At 40.5% G+C, this 22,618-nt stretch overlaps 1 protein-coding gene across 3 annotated transcripts; it reads left to right on the top strand.

The window, feature by feature from the left end:
* The first annotated feature begins 4,982 nt into the window (after positions 1-4,982).
* Positions 4,983-9,221, top strand: lrrtm4l2 (leucine rich repeat transmembrane neuronal 4 like 2). Of its 3 annotated transcripts, none has more exons than XM_082555233.1 (2): positions 4,983-5,015; positions 6,609-9,221. In XM_082555233.1, the coding sequence occupies exon 2, from the start codon at positions 6,617-6,619 to the stop codon at positions 8,210-8,212; it is 1,596 nt and encodes a 531-aa protein (XP_082411359.1). In that variant the 5' UTR covers positions 4,983-5,015; positions 6,609-6,616; the 3' UTR covers positions 8,213-9,221. The 3 variants fall into 3 exon arrangements, with proteins under 3 accessions (XP_082411359.1, XP_082411360.1, XP_082411358.1); XM_082555234.1 differs by lacking the exon at positions 4,983-5,015 and adding an exon at positions 5,791-6,098 and having other exon boundaries at positions 6,653-9,221; XM_082555232.1 differs by lacking the exon at positions 4,983-5,015 and adding an exon at positions 5,791-6,098.
* Positions 9,222-22,618: the final 13,397 nt, after the last annotated feature.

Here is a 22,618-nt window from a genome sequence, read left to right as displayed (position 1 = left end):
GGAGGCCATTTGAGTACAGTGTTCAAAATACCAGTTTGAGATGATCTGAGCTTTGTGACATGTTGTTCTGCTGGAGATGACTGTGGTTATAAAGGGATGGACACGGGCAACAATACTCAGACAGGCTGTATGTTTTAACAATGCATATTTGGCACCAAAGTATGCCAGAAAAATATCCCAAACAGTATTACACCACCACTAGCAGCCAGAACAGTTGATATAAGGCAGGACGGATACATGTTTTTATGTTGTTTATGCCTAATTCTGACCCTACCATCCAAATGTCACAGCAGAAATTGAGACATTTTGTGTGTTCAGAGATTCTCTTCTGCATCTGTTGGTTGTAACAAGTGGTTATTTGAGTTACTGTTGCCTTCCTATCAGCTCGAAGCAGTCATTCTCCTCTGACCTCAGTCATCAACGAGACATTTTTCCCAGAGAACTGCCACTCACTGGATATCTTCTCTTCTCAGACCATCCTCTGTAAACTCTAGGGATGGTTGTGAGGGAAAATCCCAACATATCAGCACTTTCTGGAAAACTCCAACCAGCCAACAGCCAGGCACCAACAACCTTCATCATCCCATTCAGTTTGCAGTTAGCAGGTCATCTTCCCCATGTCTGCATGCCTAAATGCATCAAGTTGTTGCCATGCAATTCGTTTATTAGATATTTGTATTAACAAGCAGTTGTTAGCTAACAAAGTGGCCAATGAGTGTACAGTAACTTTAAGATTAGGAACATTGTTTTCTTAGCAGACTGCAGTGCATGAATAAGAATGTGGAACTACATCTATCCCTTGAGATTGGCCATGAAAGTCTGCTAAGAGAAGCAGTAAGGACATGAAAAGAGTGATTCCCTGTCATCCATTTATTCACTTCTATACATTATAAAGACAAAATTAAAAGACACATTGATTTTTAATATCTATTTTATGGTGGATGGAAATAAAGTGGAGAAGAGTAATATTAGCAATATAATATCACAAGATCTCTCCCCATTGTTGGTGGCCCACTTTTGTGTCAAGTAATTTAAATCCAGAGTAAAACTGCACGTGTCTGAGGTGAAATGTACCGCACCGTTCTAGTTGGTCTGTGAGGTCGATCCCCTTGGGGTCTCTTTTGTCCTCATACACAAACATCTCAAAAGTTTTTTCCACATATGGATGTATGGAATAGGAAGAAATTTTGATGTTTATGGTGGAAAAAGCTGTTATATCCTGTATTCCTATCCCTATTTTTTATTTTTTTTAAATCACAGCACGTCCCTGCTGTATAACCATCCCAAGCCGGGTTCCCTGTGGTCTGTGCATCACTTCTTATTTATGTTGTTGAACAAATCTAACATGACCCACTTTCACATTTCATTCAGCTTTTTCTGGAATCTGCGAGAACTGGCATATGCAAGGAATAATTGAGTTTCACAGTACATTTATAGGCAACTTTTACACTGAAAGGAACGAGTCTACCTCAACTCCTTTAAGCCTTTCTCACTTGCATGTTTGCTTTGTGCTTATTCTTGCTTTCAAGCTGAAATCCATCTGCTTGCCAAACTGAGACAATCACGTGGGTTTCTCTGCTGCTGGATAATGGCACCTCAGGAGTCATCGGGAACAAGTTAACACCATAAGAGACCAGAAGAATGGCTTTCTTTTGACTTTAAACAGCACAGAGAGCAGGGGCATAAACAACAAAAAGGTATATGCACTCACCTCACTTTGCAAATGCCTCAGCCACCAAACTGCTTACTATGAAACTTTAATGACTGTCTGTGACTGACTGAACCCTGAATAATAGAGCATGGGCGGAACTGCTTTTTTGCAGCATAATGAATCCCACTGAAACGGGATTTAGAAATGTATAGTAAAATAATTAGCACAAAGCAGATTCAAACAGATTTAATTTGCGCTGACCCTGACTTCTAAATTTGAAGTTTTAATTACCTCCTGAACATTAAAAAAACATCCTAGCAGCAGGTAAATATTTCTGAGAAAGAAGCCTGGTCCCAAAACATCTGCCACTCTACCCCCTGCTGCTCCTGTGACTCAAACAGCATGCTTGTTTCTGCCATTTAATACACCAGAGAGAGCGTGTGCCGACTGATTGCTGTATACGAAAGCTGATTCCTCCAAAACCGATCCTCATCCTAACACAGCTCACTGGTCGCACCATCGTGCAGCCACTTTTCATTAACAGTTTTGAAGTTACGTGCTGATTTGAAGTTGCAAAGTCATTCATCTCACCTGGGCTTATACTCACTTTTACATCTTTCTCAAGCTGAAACGTCAGCAGCTGTAACACTGATGCATTTAACGAGGGGGCGGGGAAGCTGGTTAAACAGTCGTTAAAATGCTTAAAACAAAACTCTTCGGCTTCGTTTCTCCAGCAAAAGATCATTAAAGCATCTCTCTATATTCTAAGTCTACCTTTTCAAACTCTGCTCTCATGCATAAGATAAACTTCTCCTTCTGCGAGGAGGCCTGTGAGGATCGGTTGGTAATGCATTATAGAGATGATGGTAATGGGCTTGTGCATTCGAATCCTGAGTCAAACAACCATAATGTTCCAAATGAGCCTTTCCTTGCACCGCAAATATCAAGGTGCTGCTTTTAAAAATGGTTTATGTTGCTTTCATTTGTGTATTTCCTCATACATAATGCAGCGTACATAGAAAAGCTCTGCACACACGAGACAGCTGGGCAACAAGGATTCCCTATCATCAACAACCACAACAAAAAAAGCCGACAATGTAACGGTCCTACTTCCAACTGGGGACTGAAAAGACAACTTGAGTAGGCAACAGGCTTCGCTGTTTTATAAAGTATTAATATAAATATAAAAGAAAACAAAGGGCTGTGCTCTAGCTCACAAATGATTTGTGTTATTGTAGGTGATGCGACAAAGCAAATCCAGTCAGTGAGGAGAAACAGTGACTCTGTTCCTGTTTATCATCTTATCAGGGACCTGTAGAGGCCAGCCGAACAGCTGATCTCCCTACAACAGCAATTCTTCCTCATATACTTAATAATAGAGTAAAACCAGGGTGACCATTTTAAAACAAGATATTTCAGTAAAAGAAGCTTGGTATTTCAATATGTGGTCTATATTTGGCAATATGACTGGTATGAATGGTGGAGACAGGTTGCAAAGAAGTTTGCATACGTGGACAGGCTAAAGCAGTTAAAATTTTCTGGCTGGATGTGCTGAAGGGCATCAGCTGAGCCATCACCAGATGTGGCCAAGCATCGAGGTTAGCTGATTTGGCGGGATTGCGGCTGAGCTTTACAGCTTTTCAGGCATGTCTCAAATGACAATATGCTCAATATCTGTATTTGTCAGGGTTGGCAGGACCAGATTCTATTTCGAGTATGTATTCTCTAAACAAATAAAAAAGATAAAATGAGAAAATGTCTGTAAATAATGAGCAGTTGAGGATCTCAGTCACTTAGATGTTTGTTTTTCCACTGTGTACTGTTTACCTTTTTCATTTTGTTCCCAATTGCGATAAAAGTGCTATATAGTTGTTTAAACCTTACGTGCAAATAAAATTTTAATGAACCTGCTGCTTTAGAGTGACTGAGAGTCATTTGTTTGCATGAGCAATGAGACGTTGTGGCCTACCTCTTCGCGCAACCGCTGAATACCTGGGCATCAAATTCATTTCAATGCAGTTTGAGATATAGCAGTAAAAGCTGTCAAATACTAAAAGAAGGCCTGAAAAGTGCAACAGAAACTCAGTTTCTTTCTGCAGAGTCTCCCTCCTGTGGATTTCAATATGTGCAGCAGCAGTCACGTAAAGGCAAATTAGCCATCAAGTTATCTCTGTGATGCATGTGATGCTGTAACAGAAGGCAACTACATTCAAACATCTACCCATCTACTTCTGCTTATCCAGTTCCAGGTCTTGGGGGGGAATTCCTCCCATCTGTCATAGGACGAGTTATGAGGGGTGCACCCTGGACAGGTTGCCAATCTGCTGAAGGGCACAAAATTATCATGAGAGGCAATTTTGAGAATATAAACATGGTTGATAATTTGTGGCCTAGTGAGAAGAGTGAAATGTCAGAGAAAGTTGACTGAGTGGGTGATTAAATCCATCCACCTGTGAGCACCAGATGTGCGTTATATTGACAACAATATGTGACTGCATGCAACTCGCTGTGCAGTCCACATGTGGCACAGTGCAGGCTCTTAACAAGTCAGTTCAGACACAAACTTATGCCTGTAAAGCCCAACTTTTCTTCATCTTCCACGCTGTAACATCCTGTTTATTAGCATCATTTTGAAAAGGCGGGCTCGCATTTTTGATCTCTGAGAATGGGTTTGAAAATGGCCCAGAGGAGGATTCGTCTGCTGTCACTGGCAGTTAAGAGATAGCGGTTGTCACATCTGATGACATCCACAATTATACTGTCAATACAGAAGATGGAGTCGGCGTGCATACGGAGTCATTTACCATATACAAAGTGAGTTCCGGTTGATAACCTGTTTGTGGAAGCTGACACCATCACTGACAAACAGCACAGCTCACACCCTTAGCTGAGAGCAGGTTTCGTTTTCTCTATAGTATTTATGTAGAAACTGGCACTTCTTCCACCTTAATGTTACAAATTGTCAAGCAAGCAGTTTGCCCCCTAAATGAAAAGTAATCTATGAGTTGAATAAATGCATTTAAATGACATTTAATTACAAAGTGTGCCACTATAGACATAATCAACCCTCTCTTTAAAGAGCAGAAATACATTTCTCTTTAATGCGCTCCACAGGGATGGCAGGAAATATTGCTTTCCCAGTAATATTACAAATATGAATATGAATTCATCAGCTTGCTCTGGTTACCCACAAGTGATCTGGTTGGTTACCTATCTCTCTCCAGTCTTCGCTGAACTGGTGAATTTCCAGGTCTCTGCAAGCCATACGCTTCCCTCCGCGTGCACAAGGGGTTGCTGTTACCACACCTTACAACTCAAGACTCTCTGACTGCTGTGCATTTTCCACGCTGTTGTGTCCAATGAGGTGAGTGCGTGCTCTAAGCAGATTTAGCAGAGTATGAAAGATGAGCGTGAAACAACCACAAAATTAGAGGTACCCTCATCCCCTCCCACTTCCAGTATGTTTTGTTTCCCCTTTTGTTCCTCTGCCGTCTGTTGAGTGCACACTTCATAAAGGCCATTTATAATCCCGCTGTCTGGAACATTTCTAGCCAGCAAGAGGTGCTGACTGTTTATCTGCGTTAAAGTGTCAACATCACACTTAAGCTGTTAGAATAATTAGCATTTTTGACAAGCTACTCATCACACGTTTTCTGTCACTACTTGGGTTTTTTTCTGTTTTCCTGAATGAATGATTGCAAGTGCTGAATGAATGGTGGATGTGGATCACAGCCCCCCACCTCCACCACCAGCCCAGAGTTTGTTGTTTTGATTACCCGCACCCCCGCCCCCGTTTGTTATCTCTGTCATCATCATGTTCGGCACTCATCAGGACACCGGTGCAAGTAAACGAGGTGAAATCTTACTATAAATAAATACAAATAAAATACCTAAAATTAAAAAAAATGCGAAGCTTGGTTTCAAAGCTAATTTTTAGAATTAATTTTAGGTAGCTTTTAATTCAACCCAGGTTAAAAAAAAATACGAGCAATTAATAGATAAAAAATACTAATACTTTGCTTTAATTAATTCATTAATTAATAGCTGGTTTAGGCATGCGTGGCTGGAGGTGAGTTTATATACTGTATGTGTGTTTGGAGACGCCTACGCCTCTGAGGGGAGAGAGAGAGGGGGGAGAGAGAGAGCACAGAGTGGAGGATTGTGCATCAGTCTGTTGGCGCTCAAATGGGTAATTGCGCACACAGCCGACTGGACTATAGTGGCGACTCCAAGTACGACCCAGGTGTGAAGGCGTCCTATTTCTGAGCGGCATGCAGGGATCAGGGGGTTTGGACCGCTACGGAAAACTTGCTTCTGCTGCTCAAGTCATGCTCAATGTGCAACTCTGAAGCCGCATAAACTGCGACTGAGAGCAGTTTAACGCGTCTCTTATCGTTCTTTTTTTTAACCCCCCCTAGAGGATTACTCCTTCCCTCGGTAACCATGGGTAAGTCATTATGTTCCTCACAATTTAGTGACACAGTTTCTCCCTCCTGAGGCTCCTCGTAGCCAAGACGACGGCAGTGATCAGTTTTTAATGGCAGATCATTATTATTAATTATTATTATTTCTGTTTAGTTCCTAAACTGAATTTTGCTTTTATTTATTTATTTATTTATTTATTTATTTATTTATTTAATTATTACCTAATGATGGAGGAGGATTTTACGTGTCTGGTCTTTGAAAAGCTAATAATAATTACTGTTATTTGCTTTTCTCTTTATGTGAATATGATCACATATGCATACCTTAAAAATAGCTGACGTCAGACTGTTATCAATTCTTCATGAAGCAGGTCTGGAGTCTGAGACATCAGACCTCAAGCTGCTCCTCTCTCCATGATCTCCTGTTTGAAGGATGAATTCTTTGCCTTTACTTATTTGAGCGTCCTTGAGCAGGCATTTTCTTAAACCATGTCATCTCTTTGATTGCTTGTGCTCCACTCTACCCCCAACAGGTTCTGTGATGTTGGACTGGCGGTTATCATGTCTTCTTCTGCAGGCAGCCGTTTTGCTGCTGCTCAGCAAGGGGGAGAGGATGTGCCCCGTGAGTTGTCGCTGCGAGGGAAAGATCGTTTATTGTGAGTCGGGCATCTTCCACAACGTTCCAGAAAACATCACCACGGGATGCCAAGGTCTGTCTCTGCGTTACAACAACCTGCAGGTTCTGCTGCCGTACCACTTCGCTCATCTTGGTCAGCTTGTGTGGCTTTACTTGGACCACAACTCAATCAATGCCATAGATGCTTTAGCTTTCCACGGGGTGCGCAGGCTGAAAGAACTGATCCTGAGCTCAAACAAAATATCCCATCTGCACAACAACACATTCAGTGCCATACCAAACCTGAGGAATCTGGACTTATCCTATAATCAGCTGCAGTCTCTCCATCCCGGACATTTCTACGGGCTGCGCAAGCTACAGAATCTCCACTTCAGGTCCAATGGACTAAAACAGATCCTCGTTCGTACTTTTTTGGATTGCCGCAGCCTGGAGTTCCTCGACCTGGGTTATAACCGCTTGCGGAGCCTCACCCGCACCGCGTTTTTGGGGCTGTTCAAGTTGAGGGAACTTCATTTAGAGCACAATCAATTTACCAGGATTAATTTCTTTATTTTCCCACGCCTCAGCAACCTCCAGGCTCTTTATTTGCAATGGAACCGCATACGATTCATCAATCAAGGTGTGCCGTGGACTTGGCAGAAACTTCAGAAACTGGACCTCTCGGGGAATGAAATCCAAATCTTGGATCCCGCTGTTTTCCAGTGCATGCCAAACTTACAGATACTGAACCTCGAATCAAACAAGCTGAGTAGCGTGCCTGTGGAGGCTGTGGCAGCATGGACTTCGCTGACCACCATCAGCCTGGCAGGTAACGCCTGGGACTGCAGCCCCAGCATCTGCCCTCTCATGACATGGCTGAGAACCTTCAAAGACTCCAAAGAAATCAGCATGATATGCAGCAGTCCCAAGTCTGTGCAGGGCGAAAGAGTGGTGGACGTAGTGAGAAACCACTCAGTATGCATAGACATGTTAAATGTGTTCTCGACCACTTTCATCATTAGGGGTTCAGCTGAAATTGTGAACATCACAGCTCCCCCGTCTCCCTCTGATGTTACAGACCTGGCTGCACAGACATCCACTGCTTCACCTGACCAGCCTGGCAGGACAGACAGAGAGACAACAGAGTCCATAACTATGAGCTCTACAGCTCACAATTCCCCCGAAACACCTACATCATTTATCCCTGAGCTACAGTTTGAACATATGGCTTTCCATAAAATCATTGCGGGCAGCGTAGCCCTGTTCTTGTCAGTGTCATTGATTCTGCTGGTTATTTATGTCTCGTGGAGGCGCTACCCCAACACCATGAGGCAGCTGCAGCAGCACTCAGTCAACCATAAGCGCAGAAAAAAGGCCCGCAAGCAGGAACAGGACCTTAACTCTCAGTTGCAAGAGTACTATCTGAGCTACCACTCAAACTCGGAGACAATGGACTCCTTGGTGAACGAGCCAAGGCCGTGCACGTGCACTATATCAGGATCAATAGAATGCGAGGTCTGAGCTGCCCACTAAAACACGAGATATAAAGTGCAATTGCTAAGCAGAGGTAGATAGGCTTTGTTTCCCCTCCAAAAAAAAAGATTAAGTGGTTTTTATCTCTAATATGAGATGATAGATTCTGCAGCAGTGAATAAAATACTGGGGGGCATAGTACAATATAATTATATGCAGAGAAAAGAAGTTTGGAATGGAGAAATATATTTGGAGAGTTAATTATCGCCCTGACTGACACAAGAACAGTGGCAGGGTCAGTCGGGTTAGCTGTGTCTGACCTTACAAAAAGACTGGATCTTTGCTAACGCGAAAGTCAGCTCCACAGAGAGACTGACCTTATTCTTAGTCAGAGTATATTGCCATAGAACATACGAGCCAACAAAGCCACTTTTTACTTGCAACTGTTTTGTTTTTGTTTTTTTATTTATTACTATTATATAGCTTGTAAAGCATTTTGGATAAATGTCAGTACCTTTGAGTGTATGTGTGTATATGAGTGTACTATGGGGATGAACTAATAGGACTGCACCTTATTCTCACAGATAGTTTTTGTCCAGTTAAATTATTTTTGCATTGGGCCCCACAGTATAGCAGTAGCACTACCATAAAAATGGACGAGGGTGGGGGGCAATCACAGAGAACAATCTTGTCCTGAGATCATATGCATGAGGCCGTTCTCTTTACTTTAGATGTTTCTTTCTCCTGTAAAAGGATCCGTCCTGACTACAGAAAAAAAGAGAAAAAATATGTGTGCAATTTGATTTGCTGTGAGAAAAGCCACACAGATGAACAGTATTTAAATACCCATGAGTCTGAATCTCAGGACTGACGTTTTCCAAGCTGTACAAATCTGTCAGGTCCAACAGAAGGCCTTGTGTGTGTGTGTTAAGAAGTAACAATGTTGACTTTCAACATATTTTGTATTGATTACCGCTGTCATTGTATGGACTGTTTGTGTAAAGACGTAATAATGTGGATACTAGGAATTCTATGTGACTGTATAATTAAAAGAAACACTGACAACTGATGAAAAAAAAGAGAGAAGAAAATGTGTGTGTGATGAGAACGCTGACATCTGACGCGGCGCATGGCGAAAAAAAAATCTCTTGAAATCCATGCATTGTGATGTGGATGTTTCACATCTCATTGGATTTGCAGCTGCACGCGAGGGGGAGCTGACATATTTCCACGTGTCTCGTTTTCCTGCTGTCTTCTCTTACACCCTCTCCCGGCACTACAGCATTGATTGTATCTGGGTTAACACCTCAAACAGAGGGTAGGGGGACCGTGTCAGTCCCTGGGATATAGCTGATCTTGTTTTAAAAAAAAAAGAGGAGAGGAGTATTATACTCTGTTTTACTGCGGAAAGGTTTGGTTTAAGTGGAGCCCAAGTAGGCGATGCCATTCTTTGAGACAAAGAGACATTTTTGGTCCCTGAAACCAGAAAGAGATTAAGAATCTCTGCTTTATATAACCATGTATTCACTGTCAGTTTGAAAATACAGCTCTGGTGCAGTGAAAGGAAGGACAGAATAGAGGCAGGCCACTGAGGGACAGTGGGTGTTACAGGTCAAGGCAGTTATGCTATTATGAAGCTATCAGCTGCACTGGTCTGCTTTTTTCCCCATCTCCTCCCTTACGTATTCTCTTTGTGTGTGTGTGTGTGTGTGTGTGTGTGTGTGTGTGTGTGTGTGTGGTTTGTTTACTGTGTTGACAGAAAAATGAACCTGTGCCAGGAGACATGCAAATGTTCACACGTTGAGCAAGACACACAGGCAGCACTAGTGTTAGCATATATGAGCAATAAAAAGGGGTATTCGTCCCAACGCGAGAGATTCCGCTGAAAAACGGCATCCTACAGTCTCTCCCTCGCAGCTGTCACATTTTTTTTGCTGTCTGCTTTTTTTCTTTCCACCTGTTGTGTTTTGAAGTAAATGCACGCTTGAATCCCTCTTATTATCTGCTATTAGCCCGTTCGCATGTGTCGTGTGCTAAACGTGGAAACTTTCTGACAGGTCAAAGGTTGTTTAGATGTGGATTTATGATCGCTCAAAATCCACTTTCCTTATCCTCCAGGCAGGCGTCGAGGCACGCTGCCAACAGAATTTATATCCATAAATCTGGTTTCTAGCTTGCATATATGATGAATTTCTTCTTGTGGGCCTGTGGGAAAAATGTGAGGCCGCACAAAGAAAAAATACATAATATGAACAGGACAAACGATTTGTTGATCTAATTTCCGCAGCTATTGTAATTAGTGTTTGATTTGTCGTGTAGTGATTGATGAAAAGCAATTCCTTGTGTTTTGAAATGTTTTGGTGTTGTGTGGCTAAGAAAGGAATACTGATTAGAGAGCTGCGGCCTGCATCCTTCAGATCGCTATTGGAGGATATCTGTGCGGATGAAAGATGCTAGGAATGCGCTGCTTCAGCTTCAAGCAACATTGCACAAGTAGAATCACATTTCGCTGGTGAACTCTGTAAAAAGCTAAACCTTTACATACTAAATATCTAATACCTCTGTGAAGTTCAGCTCAACAAGGCCAGAAATGCTCACTTGCTCGCCCCTCCCTGGTGGTCATGAAGTTTTGATTTACAGCAGTCACTGGGGATTTTTCCAAGGTAATGCATGTAACTCTTTGCACAAGGTGTATGCTGGTTATTTGAAAGGTAAGCACACTAATCCTAACGCAGCAGTGATGGTATTTTATCCCCTCAAACACATAATTTTCTTTTTATCTGGCTGCCTGATTTCTATTTTCGAGGGAGGTAATTTAAAGTAATCACTCAAAATTTGGGCAATAGCATATTAGCATTCGTGCCAAGAGTTTGATGAGAAAATTGATAACACTCCTGTGTTTTTCTGGTAAATATAAGGCAACAGCCAGCAGCCAGTTAGCTCAACTTTGCATGAAGAATGAAAATGAGGAAACTAGCCTTGGTTTGTCCAAAGGTAACAATCGCCACCCAACGTCATCGCTAAAGCTCGGTAGTTAACATCCCATTTGTTTAATCCTTAAACAAGCCAAAGGATTAAGACTGTCATATGTAGTGGGTTACATCGCTGATGTAACTTCCTGAAGGATCAGGTGGTTAGCTGACACCTCGTATAGTTAAGGCTTTATCTCATTGTTTTTAATTGTTGTTGTTTTGTACATATCTAAGATACATGGTGTGTGTTTTTACTGATCGTGGCTACATTATCAACCTGTGTACCGTTAGCTACATGGTGTAGAGGTTGCCGAACATATAAAAACTCCCTGGTTAGAGACTAGAAGGAAATACCAACCCGGTCTCAGAGAAGTCACAAGCTAGTGTACTCCCAGTGCTGGTCCAAAGCCTAGATAAATGGTGTTGTTGTGTCAGGAAGGGAATCCAGTGTAAAATTACAGTGCAGCCCTCCTGAGCCAGGTTCTGCCAGAGGTTTGTTCTTGTTAAAGGGATTTTTTTCCTTCCCACTGTTGCCAAGGGCTTGCTCATAGGGGGTCGTCTCTGTATTACTGCAGGGTCTTTACCTTACAATACAAAGCACCATATGATGGCTGTGGTCATGATTATGTTGTGCTATATAAACTGAAATGAACTGAAATTGAAAATCTGTTGTGGCAACCTCTTATAGGAAGTAAAGGAGTGTCTGAAAGTACTGATAGTAATATGTGCTGGTTTGTCGACTTTGTTTTCCTTTTGACAAAGCAGTGGGAGGTTTTTACGTTGGGCCCAGGTGGGAAATTCCAGTATTTAAAAACAGGCATGATCTTGATATTGAGGGTACAGGCAGAAAAAAAGTGACATCTTTTAATCCACCTCTCGGCAAGCAAGTGAATTTCTCAATTAAATCAAAGACATGAAAAAACAACTACAAGTTATTTATATATGCAAATGACTGATAAATTCTTTCTCTTTTCCTTAAGCATATTTACCATCTTTAATAGCATGGCTGTTTCTGCTTTCACCTTGTGTATTTGTGTGTGTCGTGGTGACTGTCTAATGGGAACAACCGCAAATGCATTTAGGATTTCTGCAGACATATTTTGTCAGCTGAATGCAGCTGTGAGGCTTCAAATGTGTGTATTTGACTTCAAAATCAAGGTCAAGTCCAGAGGATGAGTGCGGTGAAACTATTGGCTACTCATATGATAATGCAGTAATGACTGCTGAGTGCGCGCAGTTTAGAATATTAACATGTCAATGGGTGCCACAGCTGTAGGGTCCCATTGCAAAAGGGTCTTTCATTCAATATTGTGTTTTCTATTGCATTTGTGCCAGGCTTCCATCCAGTGGAAAGGATTTCTTCAAGGATGATTGAGTCATCCAAGTCTTTTATTGGACAAATGTGCTCAGCAGACAGGGAATTTCCTTTATTTCTTTCTCCTTTAAAACAGCGAGCATCACATCCACTCCTACATGCAATTTAGGACCAAGGCTCAGGACCTTTAAGCTAGCATGTCGAGACTTTTACGCTAATATATTCAAATGATTACAATCAGTCCAAAATAGAGTCACTGAAGTATGAAAGGCTTCAAAGGCAGTTGTCACACTCTGGGGAGACAGAATTGCCCTGTCTCTAGTGTGCCACAACTAGATTCCTTTGTTACTTCACCTTTTGTGCACTGTATGTCACCTGTAAAATTCATTTCAATACTAATGCCTAACAGCTTTTGTCACATGTCCCAGTAGGTGCTTTGAGCCCCCCCCCCAAAAAAAAAAATTCTCTCGCTGCTGCTTTTTATTTTTTATGTGATCATGTGAAAGTGGTGATAGTCAGAGAGACCTTTCAGCGTTCAGTAAAGGCACGCTGTTTTTCGTTCAAACAAGACGACATTACTGAGCGAATTGCTGCAAAGAATTTTAAGATAACTTCAGAGAAAATGACTTTTTGCCATAATCTATTCCCTCACTTTCATCTTTCCGCTTCATCACTCAGTGTAAACTTAAACATATACTGGAAATTTAATGAAAAAAATCACAAAATTTTGATTTTCTCTGCCGTTTGTCCTGAAGCAGTAGGACGTAGAAACTTTCTTCGCAGATATAGACACAGATATATTCATTGTGTGATCTTCTCTGAACAGTGTAGACTAACGGCCTCTTTATTAAGTACAGATTATAAATATCTCATCAGTCAGTCACATGGAAGCAACTCAACTCATTTAGGCATGTAGACATGGTCAGTACAACCTGCTGAAGTTCAAACCGAGCATCTGAATGGAGAAGGAAGGTGATTTAAGTGACATTAAATGTGGGATGGTTCTTGTTGGTAGATGGGCTGGTCTGAGTAATTCACAAACTGCTGATCTAACAGGATTTCCTCACACAACTATCTCTAGCGTGGTCTAAAAAAAGAGCAAATATCCAGTCAGGGGCAGTTCTCTGGAGGAAAATACCTTGTTGATGTTAGAGTTCAGAGAAGAATGGGCAGACTGCTTTAAGCTGATAGGAAGGCGACAGTAAGTCAGACCGCTATTTGTTACAACCAGGTCTAAAGAAGCAGTAGCAGAAGACCACGCTGCAAGCAGCTCAACAAAATCAGATGAAAGAAGACTGGAAAAATGTTCCCTGATGCGATGGTGGGGTCTTGATTTCTGACGTTACATTCAGATTGTGAGCTAACAATTTGGTGTAAACAACCTGAAAAAATAGTTCCATCCTGCCTCGTATCAACAGCTCGGGCTGCTGGGGGATTTTTTCCTGGAAGCCTCTTTGACCCAACTGGGCATTGTTTAAACATTACATCCGACCGGAGTATAAAGAATTAACCCAGTACTAGCAAAGGGTACCTAATAAAGTGACTGGTAAGTGTACTTGTATATGAGCACTGATCTGTGCTCCTAATCATTCCCATGTATATTAAACAGTTAGTCAGTACAGTAAAATCTTTCCAGCAGTGAGTTTTGATATTAGAGACGCTTGAAGTGAAAATGTTGTTCCAGGCACGGAGTATAGTATATTACGTTTTACGAGTTACTTTCTTATCCATGGAAAGTGATCCCAGAGCAGCTTTAGTTTACATAACATTAGGAAATCATTTCAGGCAGAAACCCAATTAACAGCCTGACCTTTATAGCTGCATTTCCACTTCCCTTTGACAACACGTCTGCTTCATTTAGAGTCTGAAGCAGTATTTATACATCTTGTTGCCACATACTTAGAACTCAGATTCAATTATTTTGTATCTAACATGCTGTACATACAGACTGTATGATGTAACAGTAATATAGCGCATTCTTTTGAGGTGTCACCTCATTGTTTCACTGATTTATTTCCCCTGATTCTCCACCAGTTCTTCCTCCCACACCGGGGGAAATCAACCAAAAGCCAACAACAATTAAATGTATAAGATTTATAAGCGCCGGGCCTAGTCATATTATTGTTCCCTGAGAAATCCAACATCACCATGGAAACTCTAATAAAGAAGCAGTGGCCACAGAGGATTCATTTTGGGGCTAAAAAAATGTCACTTAGAATTGTGAAAGAAATTTTCACTTTCAGGTAGCCTTGCATGAGAGCACACACACACACACACACACACACACACACACACACACACACACACACACACACACACACACACACACACCGTACGCATGATTCAAACCCTCCTTTTCAAGACCGTGGTGATACGGCAGCTGCTTATGTGACTGACAGACAAGCTGACTTAACAAAACTCAAACAAAAACAAAAAATGACAATCATAAATAAAATATGTGACATACGTACACATCCTGCCTGTCCATCTTCCCTTCACTGTCATTGCTACTGTTACTGGAAAGGAGAGGAGCTGAAAGTAAATGCAGTCTGACTGGTTATGTGGAAGCAGGTTAGGTATTAAACTGTGTGAAAACAGGTCATACTCAAATTTCCAAGTTCACTGAATCCAGCATACTGAGTATGACAGCAGAGCTGCAAACAATGCCTGGCAGCTGTAAAATTTTGCTTCTAATAAAAAATATTTTCTGTGCAGGAAGTAATTTTAGCCAAAGTCCCTGAAGAATTCCAAATACCAAATGCACATTTTCAGCAAATGCAGTGACTAGTTAAGCTGACAGGTCTATGTAAAAAGGCCAGCGCCTAACTCGTTATTTATTATATTTTTTTTAAATGATAAAGTCCTGTCCAGGGGGTATCCTGCTCCTCTCCACCCTATGGCAGCTGAGATAGGCTCCAGGCCCTGCAAGACCCTGAATTGGATAAGTACAAGACAATAGATGGATGGATGGATGATAAAGTCCTCACAAGTATAGAGTCGTACAGTACTGCTTTATCGTTGGCACAACCTCGGTATCGTCAGTCTTCTCTTTTAGGGGAAAAACATAATCAGAGTCATGTTTGTGCATGTTACAGACAGAACTAGGCTGAGCTTTATGGCCTCCTGCATATGTACGGTGTAAGCTGTACCCCAGCGCTGTAGTACAGTACAATTTAGTGTGGGGAACATTGTCTCATGAGGATAATCTAGAGCACAGAATGCTTAATACAGACGCAGGGATACGGAAAAGTGAGGCCTGACCTTCGGCCTACACCTATACACCTGTCGACTAAATTAGTCTGTGTGTTTGATGGAAAGGTTCGTATTTAGCTCTTACCCTCAAGCTCAGTGCTGTGGGCTTCTCTGCTACTGCATGAATGATGGCAGCATTAGTGCAGCAGAGGCATACTACAGTGCCATGACACTTTAAAACATCCTAATAAAGATAAAAAAGTAGCTACCGAGCCCATCTTTATCTCTACAGAGGCTTCACAGTGAAGGCTGTTAAAGGGAGGAAAGAAACAAGTTACATAGAAACGAATGGGCAGCGGATTGTCCTTATGAAGTTTGACTGCCTTTAACAACTTGAACTTTAAAGCTGCAGTAGGCAGAAATAACTCCCCCCACCTCCCCCTTTTGTACTAGGCCCCTCCCACCAGACCTGCTAAGGCTTCTATACAGTCCCCTTATTAAACCACTGAACCGCCACTAACCTATGTGGAGTTTTGTGCTTTCCTTACTACTTTATACACTCAACTAATTAGGTTTTAAAGGAGCTAAAGCCTGAAAACCAAACCCAGAGATAACTAGTTCTTCTGGTCAGGTCACTCTTAATAAAATGTTATGAAAGGTTATTATTATAAAACAGCAGCACTTTTGCACTTCACTCATGTGTAGCACAGACATATAAGGTTCATTTATCTTGTTATTCTTAAGATTTTTTTTGCCACTGTGTGTAGCCAGAAAAAAAAACATCATTGTTTATAAATTCTTAAATATATACACTTATATGTGTCTTTAACTTGTTATTTTAAGAGCGACATTAATGGGACATAGTACATACGCTGATTTCTAAGGTCATTAATTTAAGATCTTAATTGTAATGCAGATTGTATCCTAGTAGATTCTCATCTTCGTTGCCTAAATTTACCTACAGGCTGATCATTTAACCTCAAATTACAGCTTTAATAGTAATATATCTATAAATTCAATTAATCGCTCGATCTATATATCTGTATACACTGTATATAATATAGAAATGACGAACAACACTCAAAAACTAATTTAATTTGGAAAAAGTTTTCTAAAGTTTTTATATAAAAGTTTTGGGCGTCCTAACAGTCGATAAAAAGCGTCTTAAGCTTTCAGCTTCACCAGAATTAATTGTTAAGCTACAATGTCTCTGATATTTAAGGACTGTAGTTCTGATTCTTCATTCTATATTTAGTGGTGAGTTGAACAAAATTCCTTCGCAATTATAGACCGGTAATATAATATACTAAAATCAAAAGAACTGGGATGTATAATAAATGGGGGGTTTTTTTGTTGTTGTTGTTTTTAAATATAGAGATGTTAATAATTGCTGTATGTGTCAGGATGTTCATGGATTGGTCCACTTCTTATGAAGGAGATACATAAATACATACATAAGCTACAATCATCCAAGATGACTTTCAAATTACAGCGTTTACTTTTGATCTAGTTTAACCATTTCATATTTGATATCTGTGTCATTGATCAAAGCTGACAAGCTATATACCTTGAAATATGTGCACAGCAGCTCTTAAGACTCTGGATGGTGTCTTCCGTATTATCTTCTATGAGGTTTGAACATTTCCTATTTGCTGTCTATGTTGGTCTTTTTTTTCTTAGGTGATTTTTATTTATTTATTGTGTATTCTATTTGAAGACCTCAAAGTGAGCTAATTTGCTAGGCAAACAAGGGCAAACAATTCAAGTGTTTTGTGGTGAAAATCCTCGTGAGCGCTGGAAAGTGAACAAAATGTTTGCTTGCTGCAAATAAAGGATTGTTTTTGGTGGGTATAAAAAGTATAGTTTTGTTTCAGTATGCAGTTTTGTTTGAATATAAAACTGTGTTATTAGCCTAGCCCAGGTCTTTCTTACTGAAGCTAGAATAATGCTAAGGTTAGCTGGCATGTTATAGCATTCTTTGGCTACTTGTCTCAGGCTGCCTGCTTGCTTTTGTGGCTATATATTAAATAAACAGTTATTAAATACTAACTTAAATAACATATCTTCCTGTTTAAGGTATCTAGTAGATATAAAATGTTCACAATATTAACTTCGTAGTATATACTGTTAGATAGTTTCATGCTTATCGTATAAATCTACCTGTGTTTATTGTCTACAAATAAAGTTAATTTGTGTGTGTGTGTCAAAGTGGAAATGGGCAGTATCATGACAGCCTTTCATTGATTTCTCAGCTCTTATGGTGCATTTATGAATAGAGCACTTCTTTATGGAGCATCAGTTTAAAAGTTGGCCATCTTTCTAGCTGAGGATGCTACAATTATAGATTTTTGTCCAATGAGACAAAAATATGTTGCCTACCTCAGCTTTAAATCAACTGGAGTTCTTTACTCAGAGGTCCCTCCTTGTTTTCACTGCAGCAGATTCTTCTTCACTTGTTTATAAAGTGTCATTAAGTAATCTGTGGCAACTATCGACCTCTCTTGGCAGCCACAGAGCTGTGACAACATCAGCATTGGCCTGGCACAGCTCACATTGTGGCATAAAAAATAAAGCCACATTTGCAGCAGAGCTTGTTGACTAATTAGAGCAAAGATCCATCAGCAGAAGTGGATGTGTATTACAATATGTACAATAGAAAGAAGTACCATCATAATCCTGTATTTAATGTGACATTTTTTTGGCTTATGAATCAAACCTCTGGGTTGTAAACAGCGTCTTCCAATTATCCATCTGTTAAGGTATTGCTGATTTTGGCCAAAAATACATCTCAGCCTTCCACAGAATGAAAATCGACTGTCACTGAACACAACAATAAGAATTTTTGTACTCTTTACTTGTAGACAGCATATGTTTTGGCTAATATAGAGATTTGTTTTACATAATAAGCCAGGTAGCACACGAGTATGTCTGTTTAAATCAAGCTTTTATTTTAATTTAAGATTAAATTAGGAGCCAACCTCTGGGGCAAAAAACGGCAGTTTCTTTAATTGTCCCTTAAGGCCGGCGCCAAAATTAGAAAATCCCTAAAGACTCCCATGTCGTATTATCCACAATTAATGATCAAACTACCTGGTAGCAAAAAAATGCAGTTTTCATTTCTAAAGCTAATTTCCAGTTTCACAACAAACAAGTAAAGACACGAATAAATATGGTTATCCCAGCTGGACATTTGTCAAAGCTGGGAAGGCACCTAAAGAAAGCTCCAGCCGATCCAGGAGAGAAGGACAACTGCTGCCTAAGCGAAAACCCGTAGTGATCCCGTATGTGTCAGGAGTATCGGAACAGTTGAGACTCGTTTTTTTTCTAAATACCACGTCTCTGTGGCTTTTAAACCCCAAAACACGCTGTGCCAAAAATTGGTCCACCCCAAGCATCAGGTCCGCTGACACAAACAGAGTAATATAGTGTAATAATAATAATAATGGATTGCATTTATATAGCGCTTTTCAAGGCCCTCAAAGCACATTACAATTCCACTATTCATTCACTCTCACATTCACACACTGGTGGAGGCAAGCTGTTAAGTGCCAGGAGGATTGCCATGATTTTTACATCGGGGAAACCAAACAACCTCTGGCAAAGTGGATGGCACAACACAGAAGAGCTAACTCGTCAGGACTCTGCAGTCTATTTACACTTACAGGTCAATGGACACTCTTTCAATGATGAGGATGTACACATCCTGGACAGGGAGGAATGCTGGTTTGAGTCAAGGGGGTCATTTATGTGAAAAGGGAAAGACCATCTCTGAATCAAGGAGGGTACATCTTTTGCCATCTTACGATGCTGTGACCGCAGCCATTCCCCAACTCTATGTGAATGGTCTTCATGGCCATTGATCAGTGGGCTTTGATCAGTGGTTGTTGATCAATGGTCATGAGAATTTGCATATTAATGATCAAAGAACTGACCTCACAGCCCATTGTTCATTCAGTGAGCTGGTTTCAGTTATTGTGCAAATGTACTATAAGGTTGGGGAAACCTTCAATCAGCTGAGACTGAAGAAGTCACTTGGATGAGTCATGAAACATTTCTCCCACTGAAAACACTTCGTCCAGATGAACAGAATCAACTTTTTGGGGTTATGGCTTAAAGTTAGGAGTATGTTGCGATTGGGCAGCTGTAGCTTGGAGTAAAATTCTAGTTCTTTTTTTTAAACTTACTTAGAACTGACAGTCTATCTACTGACAAACTATGTGTGTCAGGTAATTGCACCGATTTATTCTGTGGATGGATCCTGCTAACCAAGCTTGCTAGCATTGTTAGATAACACTCTGACCCAAATATGGTAACTCCTGGCTCCAAGAAAAGCAGCATGGCAGTTTCCAAAACACCAAAGTTGAAGCTTCAAAATGCCAGAAACAAATGGATTGCCATTTTTTTTATCTTTTATAGCCTGAAACTTGTAACTTAACCATTAACTTAGAATGAGGCTAATTAAATCCATGCTGCCCGCTAAGAAACACCTGAACTTGCCAACATATTCCCACATAGGCCCCTTCATATTTGTCGTTATAGGATGAGATGTGAACTCTTTCTCACTGATTTTACAATTAGTTTTTCCTGAATTTCAAAATGTCGTCTTTACTTTAGCCCGGTTCACATTAGTGCTGCTGTTCCTGCATGACACCCCCACGCCACTACAGCTGAGAATGTGAAATGACCCGCATCAAAGTGGCAGCCATGATAAGAACAGGCTGGCCCCTCTAAACACTAAGGAAAGGTGCCTGAGTATGTCATTTCTTACTTTTTTACTCCTCAGCTGTAAAAGGCTGATGGGGTATTGTCGTCAACCCACCGGGCAGGTGCGCGGTTGGCGGGGACACCAAGGTTTGTGAATGCAATAAGTTGAGAACGAGGCAAATTCACACCAAAGGTGGATCTACAAAAGATCTCAGATGAGTTCAAATCCCGGTGGTCTTGATGTCAAGAGGTCAAGTTCTCTGATAATCTTGTGAATGCGATAACGTGAGAACGAGGTGACACGGGATTTTGAAATTGATGCCATGGATGTGATATGAATGATTGCATTTCTCATCTTACGCTATAACTTGCTAATATGCTGATACATTTTGGACTTTCAACAATGAATCAATCACACTGGGAAATCCTGCTGCATAATGTGCAAGTTATAAAGCTACAAGCGACCCTGAAACGATCAAAGTCAACAGGACTGTAGCTTAAGTCAGATTGTACTGGTTATGTTCTCACATATTATAACCCTTTAGGATCATCACTAATTAACTTTACTTCAGGCCAAGCAGTAATCAAAGCAAGAGTTAAACTCAGCAGGAGCAGAAAATAAGAATGAATATGAATGCAGCCATTTTATTTTACATTCCAGCCACATGGTAAAAGAGCACGGGTCATTGAATTCTCCCTAGCATCTTTTCTCTTATCTCAGGGATCTGATGTTTTCTATTAAGGTCAGAGAAAAGCATTTCACAGAAGACATGAGATGATGGGTTTTTTTTGTTTTGGTTTGTTTTTTCACCATTTGTCCACAACCTGAATCTACATAGCACATTACCCACAAGTCTATGTTAATACATCCTCCGAATGCAGTCTCGATTGAAACCGTTGGCGTGACAGTCCAATCAAACACTCCCAGTCATCATGCATCACAGGCATTGTTGTCAAAGACCCACCCTCTTGGAGCTGATTTAAATTACCTGCTGCTGTTTTTAGATTCTCTTGGTAAGGGCAGAACATGCTTCAAATATTGATCTTTTTTGGTTCGGGTACATGTAAAGAGCTCCAGTCATCAGTTGACAACACAGATTTTGTTCTGGTCTGTTTCAAAATGTCACACGCACAAAAAGAGATGTCACCGTATGTCATCCGTAGAGTACAATGACTTCTTTTCACTTCAGTAGTTTATTTGCATCCAGTCTGGTAGCAATAATGATCGGAAGTAATGCTTCTGCGTTTCTGCAGTCTAGTCTACAGCTTGTGAGTGACATTCCTGTGTCACAGAAGCAAACCTCTGCAGATCGCCACGTGTAGTGATTACTGCAGCTTCAATTCATTAGCGGCTAGCTGATGAGAATATATTTTTGTTGGCCTCAGAGCCATGATTGTTCTTGAAATAATATATTTCTTCAGTGTTAAAGAATTATTATTTTTTTGGTAGGGTGCAATTATCATGATTTCCATTTTAATATCTTATGAAATATGTAAATATCTTTAATAAAATACATGACTGTAATATTCATGCACCCTATTCTCAGTGCAGTCAGCTCTGTGATGTTATGATAATTTATGTAGCCATGTACAACGGGTGTTGTCATAGCAAATAGCTTTGCCTGGTTGACCAGGAGGAAATGTTTAACATTTTAAACAGACTTTATTTATTTATTTATTTTAATCCGTGCTTGGAAAAATGCATGCATGCATGCCGGAAGAGAATTAGACTGAGCTCACTTAGAGATTGTAGCTGGAAATGTGTGTTTCACATGTCAGTGGCACCAAAAGAAGACTATGGTGTCTGTGAGTTTTGTGGAATTGTGGAAACATCTATATGACATGTGCAGTGTGCATTTGAATTTCAAAACCAACATGCTACCACCTAAAACACACTCATGTAGTAATCCACTGCAAGCAAACTAATCTGCATGTTTACAGAAGTGTCTTATTAATAATTAGAAGATGTTTAATAGATGTTTTTTGGCTGGTGATATTTACATTTTTGTTGTGTGCAAAGCTGAGGTTAGCAGAGTTGACTCTTTTTTTTCATGAAGTTAAACAAAATATCTGACAAAATTCAATCTGCATCTGATGACGGACCAGATAAAAAGATCTGTACTCAGTTTTATGGCAAATCATGTTAAGACATTTTACCCAAAAGCAGAAATAACCAGGCACAAGAAGAAAAATCACAAAACTCGTTAACATTGATCCCCTATTTCCTGTAATTTATTCACTTGCTGTCTGACAAATTGACCAAGAGACACC

Source organism: Aulonocara stuartgranti (genome assembly GCF_965226115.1).
Source record: "Aulonocara stuartgranti genome assembly, chromosome: 12".
NCBI classification, from domain to species: domain Eukaryota; kingdom Metazoa; phylum Chordata; class Actinopteri; order Cichliformes; family Cichlidae; genus Aulonocara; species Aulonocara stuartgranti.
The sequence above is the reverse complement of the archived record's forward strand: the minus strand, read 5'-3'. Positions and strand labels throughout refer to the sequence as shown.